The sequence below is a fragment of the Trachemys scripta genome, chromosome 4 (assembly GCF_013100865.1).
Source record: "Trachemys scripta elegans isolate TJP31775 chromosome 4, CAS_Tse_1.0, whole genome shotgun sequence".
Classification (NCBI taxonomy): Eukaryota; Metazoa; Chordata; order Testudines; family Emydidae; genus Trachemys; species Trachemys scripta.
This window is the reverse complement of record NC_048301.1, coordinates 29,337,652-29,348,980: the sequence shown is the minus strand read 5'-3', so window position 1 is coordinate 29,348,980 and position 11,329 is coordinate 29,337,652. Positions and strand designations below refer to the sequence as shown.

Below are 11,329 nucleotides of genomic sequence, written 5' to 3'. Positions count from 1 at the left end.
GCATATAGAATGGAACATATAATGAGGAGATATATATACACACATACAGAGAGCATAAACAGATGGGAGTTGTCTTACCAACTCTGAGAGGCCAATTAATTAAGAGAAAAAAAAAACTTTTGAAGTGATAATCAAGCTAGCCGAGTACAGACAGTGTGATAAGAAGTGTGAGAGTACTTACAAGGGGAGATAGAGTCAACGTTTGTAATGGCTCAGCCATTCCCAGTCCTTATTCAAACCGGAGTTGATTGTGTCTAGTTTGCATATCAATTCTAGCTCTGCAGTCTCTCTTTGGAGTCTGTTTTTGAAGTTTTTCTGTTGTAATATAGCCACCCGCAGGTCTGTCACTGAATGACCAGACAGGTTAAAGTGTTCTCCCACTGGTTTTTGAGTATTTTGATTCCTGATGTCAGATTTGTGTCCATTAATTCTTTTGCGTAGAGACTGTCCGGTTTGGCCAATGTACATGGCAGAGGGGCATTGCTGGCACATGATGGCATATATCACATTGGTAGATGTGCAGGTGAATGAGCCCCTGATGGTATGGCTGATGTGATTAGGTCCTATGATGATGTCACTTGAATAGATATGTGGACAGAGTTGGCATCGGGGTTTGTTACAAGGATAGGTTCCTGGGTTAGTGGTTTTGTTCAGTGATGTGTGGTTGCTGGTGAGTATTTGCTTTAGGTTGGGGGGTTGTCTGTAAGCGAGGACAGGTCTGTCTCCCAAGATCTGTGAGAGTAAAGGATCATCTTTCAGGATAGGTTGTAGATCTCTGATGATGCGCTGGAGAGGTTTTAGTTGGGGGCTGAAGGTGACAGCTAGTGGTGTTCTGTTATTTTCTTTGTTGGGCCTGTCTTGTAGGAGGTGACTTCTGGGTACTCGTCTGGCTCTGTCAATCTGTTTTTTCACTTCAGCAGGTGGGTATTGTAGTTTTAAGAATGCTTGATAGAGATCTTGTAGGTGCTTGTCTCTATCCGAGGGATTGGAGTAAATGTGGTTATATCTTAGAGCTTGGCTGTAGACAATGGATCGTGTGGTGTGTCCTGGATGGAAGCTGGAGGCATGTAGGTAAGTGTAGCGGTCAGTATGTTTCCGGTATAGGGTGGTATTGATGTGACCATCGCTTATTAGCACAGTAGTGTCCAGGAAATGGACCGCTTGTGTGGATTGATCTAGGCTGAGGTTGATGGTGGGATGGAAATTATTGAAATCATGGTGAAATTCCTCAAGGGCTTCTTTTCCATGGGTCCAGATGATGAAGATGTCATCAATGTAGCGCAAGTAGAGTAGGGGCGTTAGGGGACGAGAGCTAAGGAAGCGTTGTTCTAAGTCAGCCATAAAAATGTTGGCATATTGTGGGGCCATGCAGGTACCCATAGCAGTGCCGCTGACTTGAAGGTATATATTGTCCCCAAATGTGAAATAGTTGTGGGTGAGGACAAAATCACAAAGTTCAGCCACCAGGTTAGCTGTGACATTATCAGGGATACTGTTCCTGATAGCTTGTAGTCCATCTTTGTGTGGAATATTGGTGTAGAGGGCTTCTACGTCCATAGTGGCCAGGATGGTGTTTTCTGGAAGATCACCGATGGATTGTAGTTTCCTCAGGAAGTCAGTGGTGTCTCGAAGATAGCTGGGAGTGCTGGTAGCGTAGGGTCTTAGGACAGAGTCTACATAACCAGACAAGCCTGATGTTAGGGTGCCAATGCCTGAGATGATGGGGCGTCCAGGATATCCAGGTTTATGGATCTTGGGTAGCAAATAGAATACCCCTGGTCGGGGTTCTAGGCATGTGTCTGTACGGATTTGTTCCTGTGCTTTGTCAGGGAGTTTTTTTAGCAGATGGTGTAGTTTCTTTAGGTAATCCTCAGTGGGATCAGAGGATAATGGCCTGTAGAATGTGGTGTTAGAGAGCTGTCTAGCAGCCTCCTGGTCATATTCCAATTTATTCATGATGACGACAGCACCTCCTTTGTCAGCCTTTTTGATTATGATGTCAGGGTTGTTTCTGAGGCTGTAGATGGCGTTGTGTTCAGCATGGCTGAGGTTATGTGGCAAGTGATGTTGCTTTTCCACAATTTCAGCCTTTGCACGTCGACGGAAGCAATCTATGTAGAAATCCAGTCTGTTGTTTCGACCGTCCGGAGGAGTCCATGCAGAATCCTTTTTTTTGTAGTGCTGGTAGGGAGGATTCTGTGGGTTAGTATGCTGTTCAGAGGTATGTTGGAAATATTCTTTGAGTCGGAGACGTCGAAAGTAGGATTCTAGGTCACCGCAGAACTGTATCATATTCATGGATCTGGAGGGACAAAAGGAGAGGCCCCGAGATAGGACAGACTCTTCTGCTGGGCTAAGAGTATAGCTGGAAAGATTAACAATATTGCTGGGTGGGTTAAGGGAACTACTGTTGTGGCTGCTTGTGGCATGTAGCAGTTTAGATAGTTTAGTGTCCTTTTTCCTTTGTAGAGAGGCAAAGTTTGTCTTGTAAATGGCTTGTCTAGTTTTTGTAAAGTCAGTTGAGTTGGATCTTTTGGCATTTAACTCAATTGCTGTCATTCCTCCAGCCATGGCAGCCTGATATGGGGGACAAGGCAAAGTAAAAAGTTCAGGAAGGGTAGAGGCAACTACTGTAATCAGTGGGAGTACCCAGGAAAAGCATACAGTCTAGGTTACTATGTAATCTGACAGCTTTCAGGATCTATAACATGTCTCTGCCCACATCCAACAATTTTTAGTGCTATTGGGGAATTTTAGAGAGGTGACAGTGCTCTTAAAGAATTAAATCACCATTTCACACACAAAGTAGATGGTTTCCTTGTGAAGGACTAGATTTTTATCCAAAAATTGCAGTTAGAAGTTATTGTAGTTTCCAGTTTGCTTATGAATTTCATGGGAAGAGGTATACTTTGAAAGCAACTGTTTTTACATTGCATTTTTAAACACATCAAGTAAAGCAGTTTAATTGAAGAGATCAGTGGATGCTTACACATTGCACTAGCTATTTTATCTCTCTAATCTGAATTTATTTTTATCTAGTGTACTTGAGAGTTGCTTTTTTCCTAAAGAACCTAAAGCTGGCACATTGCCGCGCCCCCTCCACCTCCCGCAGAATCAGTCTGGAAGAACACGACTCGTGAAAAAAGTCATTTTAAAACGGGCACTAACTTATTTTACAATGTAGGAAGTTATCCCTCTATTCTTAAAGGGGGAACATTGTTTTTTCATGCACCTGTGGCATCATGCAGAAGAGAAAACTAAACAGGTAACCTAGAAGTCAGTTGCAGTTCAAAATCAAACTGTTCAACGTAGCCTGGCTCGCATATGTAAACCTAACATAGCTTTGAAATAATCAAATACTGTAAGTTTGAGAAATTCATTTCATACGTCTTAATTGATTTGGGTAACTGCAAATTGTCCATGAAATGAATGCTCTGTGTTCAGTGAAGGTCTTTCTCCAACTGTTCTGTTCTCTTTAGGATATAAATGGCTTCTGGGTCAAGGGCCAAGTCCTGCTGCCTTACTAACACTTCGTTTGCCTTCACTGGGACTAGTCACCTAAATAAAGCAAGATCAACTCAGCCCTATAGAGGAAAGTTCACTTACCCAAATAAAACCTTTTAAAAATACATAACTATTTAATGAGCAAAATTACTACCTTTGGATTCCCATGTTCCCATTAGTGTGAATCACAGCCTTAAAATTCAAGGCAACGTCCTATTCTAAGAGGAAGCAAGTATAATCTCTCTTCCTCTAAGACCCTTTGTTACAGGGCATTTTCCCCCCTATATTTTCCTTTTTTGACAGCATTGACTATACTATAATCATACCTACCTGTCTGAATTATTAAGATGTACTCTATTCCTCCAATAAGTCAACAGGGATATTTCTATCAATTAAGAGCATGCAGATGGATATGGAACACAATTGTCTTAGGTAGCTGAACTGAAAAACGTTACACAAACACTTTCTATACAAGCCATTTATTTGAAATGCCAACTATATGTAGGATAAAGTCATGTTACATGCTTCTCAGCAACAGTAGAAAAATAGAACCAGTGAAAACCTTTTTACAACTGTAATGGTACTCAAAAGAGAAATGTATTGTTTTACAATGCATCACACAAGACTAGAATTCAAGTTTGGAGGTACCTAAATAAAATACTATTTAAAAAAAAAAAAAACACTATGTACAATTGAAGCGTAAACAAGTTTTACAAAGTACTGGTTATGCAGGTTGTAGAAAAAACACTTGCATAGGACATGAAGTCAGTTTAAGAAATTTTTCTGAGCCTTTAGCATTGAAGGCACTTGACTACCAGTAACAGCACAAGGACAATAAACAAAATGTAACATTGCAGAAGGCAAGGCCACCTTCCAGAAGTAGAGATAGAAACAGCAAAACAATTTAAAAGTAGCATCCTTTCCAGAAATTAAGTTATTCATCCATACACCATGTTAGAAAATGAGGGGGAGGGAAGAAATCGGTTTTGTTTTTGAGTACTGATGTTTTCAAGTAAATGAACATTAAATAAACCAAGAACAGGAAATCATCCTATGATTTGTGAAGTAAACATCTACTTATGCATCTTTCATCAAACAATGTTAAATGGGTAAGACGTTTTCTCTCCGATTCAGAACTATATGGAAGGACAGGGAGTTCTTAGAATCCCCACTCTAATTTGAAAGTCTGTCATGTAAACAAGGGGCTTCTGCTGCAGCCAATAAACTGAAAAGAGATGAAGTATAGCATAGGGTATGGTAACATCTTTTATATTAAGTAGCTGAGACACCTCACTACCCCAGCTTGTCACCTGCTTTTTGGGATGAGGGGAGTGAAGATTAGTTTCAGCATAACGCTTCTATAGAGTCAGATGCATGTATTCTTTATATTATATTTCACATGTCCAGTTATACAAGCCTGGGGCCAAATTTAACCTTGGTATGAATAGAGGCAACTCCATTCACTAACCAGGTTGTATTAACTTAAACCAGGGCATAATTTGGCCTACTTTGCCTATACTTCTTAAAAACTAGAAGAAAAAACTGTCAGCATTATAACAAACTAAGTCAGAGCTCTCTTCTCAAGGAGGCTCCAGTGATGATACAGGAAATACAAACTAGACAACACTCCTTTTATACATCTGCAAGAGACATATCACTGTTACCTGGAGGTTCGACCAAAAATAAAAATCAATCATCTCACTAATTGATGAGATTTCTAAATTGTTTAGGACTGGGGGAGGGAGGAGGGGGAGGAGAAGTGATGTATGTTTAATATACACAAAAAATATTAAGCACCCCTGGGATTAGAGGACAATTGCTACAATGCTGTATCGTGCAACTTTTGACTTCAATAATTACACTTTGCCAACAATTCAGAATGTAGATTAAATCCTACAATTTAAAAAAAGAAAAACCCCAAGGAAAGATGACGAAGGGTTACCCTCCCCTGAAAATATTTTGAGATCAGCAGCAATTCTCTATCTTTTTCCCAGATCAATATGAGTAAGTGAAAGTGCAGATTGTCTAAGTGGCCCGATTGTCTTATGGCCTGTCTAGGACTTCTCGCTTTTTCATGGTTGTTCTTCCTTAAGTACTGCTCGATGGTGTGAAATGCCAGCTTCTGAGACCTTGAAAGTGGCAACTGTTTTCTAAGGGCAGACCAACTTTCCATAAAAAACTTCTCATCAACATATTCCACTGCAAAAACATTTGATGGTTGCATTCAAAACATACTCATGAAACTTCTCAGCCTTCTTTACCAGCCACCCCTCCACAAGTTCCATCAAATAACTACTCATACTATTTCTAAGAGATTTAAGCCACAATTTACCATACAGTGCCACATCAAACAACATCATCAATAGCTAAAACAGGGTTCCTGTAAGCAGATCTATCAAGTTGTAGGTAAAGTTATACAAATAGTAAGTCTTCTGTTGGAAGCTAGGATTTAAAGTGATCATGTTACTAACATTTGAACACAGGCTTCGATGGAAGTAGTCATTTACTTTTTGGGAGAGGGTTACATTGATTTTAGTGCTCGTGAGCATGGGAGGGGGGCAGTACATATGGCTAGGGATTAATGTTAGAAAATGTTGTGATGAACTTCACAGAGCAAGGCCAATGCACCTCAGTCCCTAGCCTGTGTGACACCCGTGTTAACCTATCCTAACGTTTCTGGAGGTGAGGACAACTTTCCACACTGTGTTACGATTCTATGAACACAACAAAGATTACAGAGGAGGTTGGAATCACCACATGCATTTTGTACTTGTTGCCCAACCCAGATTTCAAACCAAGCCTCCTAAGGCTAAAAAGACTAATTATCAACTGTGATTTAGTCAACCTTCACCACCCAATATCATTAGACTAACACGAGTGTAACTTAAAGGAATCTTAACGTGGTATGAAAGTGCTGCAGGAGGGATTATGATTTACTAGATCACAAACCCATAACAGAATTTACCCAAACACCACTGTCTAGTTTAAAAATTCAGTACACAGTTGCACAATAAGGTCTTATGGCGCCTAAGCCTTGTATACATTAATGAGAGGGTGGGGAGGTTGTTTTTGTTTTTGGGGGGAAGGGATGGGCAAGACCAGGAAAACTGACTTATACTAAAGGAAACTGAAAGATTTACATTTAAATAGCATTAAGCATTTTTAAGGTTAAAACAGTCTTTAGCTCACACTGATTGAGGTCTTCAACTGCTGCAAGATCTTTCATTATAGTGACCAACCCCAAAAAAGGCATTTACCAGAAGTTACTACACTGTGGTATCATATACCAGAGTCTTCACAACATTCAGAATGGGAAATAAGTGTGTGGTAACTATTGGCAAGTGTTGACTTTTCAATGACCATCACTAAACTCCTTATACTGTGTAACCTCAGCACAATGGCAAGGGACGTGCCCAAACCACCAGTGTCTGCTCTCTACCTTGTATTTACGTTAGTGGAAGAGTCAGACACCCCTGCCCCACAATTATTGTTTTACTCAAGGAGCTAGAGGTATAATTTTAAAAAGTGCTAAGCCATCTGCAACCAATGAAGCTAACACAGTTACTCTTCAGTTCACAAAAGAGAACGGCTGAAATGATAAATTCAGAGACATTTAAAATGTTGAGGAACACTGAATGACATCAGGTAGACTAAAGCCCTTTGTTTTTCTCATCGGCAGGACAAAAGAAGGCAATGAGCAGTCACCTCAGTACCTCCACTAGAGAGGCAGCCCTCTCATTTGACAGTGTTATAATTTAGACAACAACATCAGATAGTAAGCCTGATCTTCCTAGAGCTTTAGGTTTTGGCATGAATTCTCTGAACTGTGACCTTCACACAGCCCAATTCAAGGGTATCCTGACCAGCACAGTAATGTTACCATTAATTTGCAATATTTCTACGTTTTCTTCACAAATCAATCATTTGAGTCTGATAAATGCTTCTCAGTGCCCATGAAGTTCTCCAAAATCACAAATGGACCAGAAAATGTAGGCTGGGATTTTCAAAGGAGCCTAATGCAGCGACACCCAACTTCAAATTAATTTCATTGGGACCTGGAAATCTAAATCTTTTTTAGGTTCTTTTGAAAGCCCCAGCCATATGTTTTAGAGTAGACGTGTTGAATCAGAATGAATGGAGACCAGCTGCCATGACTTGTTGAACAGAATGGTATTAGACTGGATTTGCAGTAGTGATAGATCAGGCAGATTTCAGACCTAAACAAACAATGTTACTAAAAAAGTATTTTGATGTGCTGTTCTTTGGAATTCCTATAATTCAAAAATAAACACATTGTTACTATCTCATAAGAAAATACATTTCATAGTGTGCAACCCAATGCACATGGAGAATTGGTAGGTGAAAGGTAAAATGCAGAAGTATGAAAATACAGTCCTTTAAATGTAACAAGAAAGTTTAACATTAGTACAAAACTAGTACAGGTAAAATAAATGTACAGGTGCAAAAGGCTACCAATTTGTAAAAAAAAGTGCCAGCTATTTTTTTTGTAAAGGCTTAATATCTTCAAACCACAAAAATAAACCCAGAAGCAGCATTCAAAATAAACGGATAGCGTGCCGTCTCTAATAAAGCAATGTATATACAAAAAAAGTGAGCAAAATTGAGTTTTCTGCTGGCATTAATGAATTTGTCTGACAAAAGTCAGGCCCAAAGTGGCAAAGGATGGGGTGTTTCACAACTCTCAGGCCCAGAGAAATAGTGGAGGTTGCTTTCAGAGGGCAGATTTTTTATACAGAAAGTCTGGTTTGCTTGGAGACCTCCTTCCTCTGCTTACTGCATCTTCCCTTTCCAAATCGGTATTTCTCTGTGCTTCGTGTTCCAGAGGCTCCTCATCTGTCAGCCTCCTGCTGGATCGCTCGTCTTGTGTCTCAGAGCTGTACGCAGAGAGCGAAGGTCTGTTAGAGGTTAGCCCATATGTTAAGTCAGTTTCCATTTTTGTTCTTCCCCTGATGTGAATTGGGCCATTACCAGCATTTTCCTGGGCAGCCAATGCCAAGTCCAACCGCTGGGGAGGTTGTTCTAAGACATCGAGGTGTATTGGCTCATTCTTTTGTCTGTGCTGATGCCCATCTTGGGAAAGCACATATTCTCTCCTAGAATCCTCTTGCTTTTTAGGAGATAATTGGTTAGGTAGATAGGCTGACTTTAAGCCACTTGGTGATGCCTTATTGTGGCTATACAAATCTGGACCAAAATACATGCCTTGGGAAGGTGAAGGAGTATGTCTGCTAGGTGCTGGAGTGGAAGGTCTGCATGCAGCATTAGAGAAATCATAGAAATCTGGATACTCCTGTTGATTTTCTCGAGTATCTATTTTTTGTTCTATTGCATGTTTCTTTCGAGAACTGTGCATGTGCCTAGTCTGAATACATGAAATATGCTGGGGTGGTCCAGGTCCAACCTCTGTCACTGGCTGGCTTAATTGTGTGTCAACCGTGAGCTCTGGCAATCTTCTGTCCTTTAGAGACATCGTTGACACACCCATAGCAATATCTGGCATCAACTCATTTAACATGGGCTGAGTACACTGGAAAAGAAAGGAAAAGAGTTAAGTCTACTTGGATTTTGCTTTACTTCTATATTTTAATTTAATTTATCAGTAACATTACTTTCTGTAGTAGTTGGTGATGCTTTTCCTTTCTGACCCACTTCAGTCTTCTAGCGCAATCCTAGCCAGTAACTTCAACATTGTTTCAAAACTTGTTTAAGAGCATGTGCTACTCCAAATTGGTTAAAATTATAATTATATATATATATACACACACATACACACACACACACACACACCCCCAATCAGTAGTTTACTTTTCAGTCTCCTAGAGGAGGGACTCATCTACTGTATTCCATACATTTGATCCACACTCACCAGCTTTAAAAGCAGATTATTACCCAGAATTAGCTGGGAAGCAACTATTGAAAACATCCAACTCTGCACATTGCCCTTGGAAAGAATAAGTAAAAAGGCAAAAGATCATGCATATCATTTCTACATCGGAATATGCAACCAATCAAATCTCAAGAGAATGGCTCTCCCTTGCAAAGAGCAAACCATGCCCAATCTCTCTTCCCCATTCCTTTATGAAATGGTAACCACACCTCTACCCCAATAGAACGCGACCCGATATAACACAAATTCGGATACAACACAATAAAGCAGCGCTCGGGGGTGGGAGGGTGGGGGAGGACCTGCCCACTCCAGTGGATCAAAGCAAGTTCAATATAATGCGGTTTCACCTATACTCTATTTATTTGCACACAATATGGCTGAGTTAAAATTGCTGTGGTAGTTACGAAATTGATTCTTCTCTCCTTGTTACATGTTTGGAGGTGATCTTGCCAATTACAGACCAATAAACCTCACAGAAAAATTATAATTTCTACTTTTATCATCTCCAGCAAACCACTAGATGAACACGACTTGACAGGTATAAACTAGTACAAGGGCTGTGAAGGAAAAAATTGTGCGTTTCTACTTTACTATAATTATTTGACCACATTGGCTAAAGAATGGGTATGGATAAAGAATGGATAAAGGAGAAAAAGTTGACATAAATTTGAACCCTCATATAAGGCTACGAAGGAAGCTACATATTCATGGATTGAGAAGTAAACGTTTTTATTGATTAGAAACTAAGACAAGTAGGGATAAATAGTCAATTTTCAGCATGGCAAAAGGTTAACAGCAGGATACTGTATCAATGATTCTTTACTAGGACTGGAATTAATATATTTATTCATTATCTAGAAAAAGGGAGTGAGTAGTGAGATGACAAAATTTGTAAGATGACAAAATTATTTAGTTTAGTCCAGACTAGAGATGACAGAACAACTTCAGATGGACCTAAGAAAGACAAGTGAATAGGCAGCATAATATATGGCAGGTACAAGTCAATGTTGAATGCAAGTGGGAAGGAATAATTTGAAATAATCATACATATTTCTGGCTCCTAAATTAATTGTAATCACTCAGGAAAAATACCCAGGTGTACTTTTGCCTACCTCAATTAACACTCCCCTCCCCCACAACCATTTCTGCGCACTGAGCGAACGTTAGTATGTCTAACAAAACAGGGCTAGTATCAGAGGGGTAGCCATGTTAGTCTGAATCTGTAAAAAGTAACAGAGGGTCCTGTGGCACCTTTAAGACTAACAGAAGTATTGGGAGCATAAGCTTTCGTGGGTAAGAACCTACNAAATTTGTTTTTATATTTTGGGGTAAAAAGTATTTCCTTATTGTACTGCCTTTCAATTTCTTTGCTTCTCTTTATTTTTATATTCTCTAAAAAGTTGGGATTCCTTTTCTATACTTCATTATTTTAGATACCTTTAACTTGTCCCCTTATTCATTTTCTCACCAGTTACAATCTTTTCAGTCTCTCTTCCTGTTGAAATCTTTCCATGTCAGTTCAATTTTCACTTTTTCTGTGATCCCTTGAGACTGAGTGACTAGACTTGAACACAGTCTCTCAGGTGAGGGCATGCCATTAATACATACAATGACATAATATAGCCAGTCTTTTCGAGCCCTGTTTTAAGTAACAGAGGGTCCTGTGGCACCTTTAAGACTAACAGAAGTATTGGGAGCATAAGCTTTCGTAGGTTCTTACCCACGAAAGCTTATGCTCCCAATACTTCTGTTAGTCTTAAAGGTGCCACAGGACCCTCTGTTACTTAAAACAGGGCTCGAAAAGACTGGCTATATTATGTCATTGTATGTATTAATGGCATGCCCTCACCTGAGAGACTGTGTTCAAGTCTAGTCACTCAGTCTCAAGGGATCACAGAAAAAGTGAAAATTGAACTG

General features: G+C 39.8%; 1 protein-coding gene across 4 annotated transcripts in view; it reads right to left on the bottom strand.

Moving 5' to 3' along the window:
• Nucleotides 1-6,052: 6,052 nt before the first annotated feature.
• BTBD7 (BTB domain containing 7) overlaps nucleotides 6,053-11,329 on the bottom strand; it is a 112,537-nt gene continuing 107,260 nt past the window's right edge. For all 4 annotated transcript variants that reach the window (XM_034768056.1, XM_034768057.1, XM_034768060.1 and 1 more), the window contains exon 11: nucleotides 6,053-9,052. In XM_034768056.1, the coding sequence (XP_034623947.1) occupies nucleotides 8,237-9,052 (816 nt within the window). In that variant the 3' untranslated portion in view covers nucleotides 6,053-8,236. The remainder of the gene's footprint in view (nucleotides 9,053-11,329) is intronic.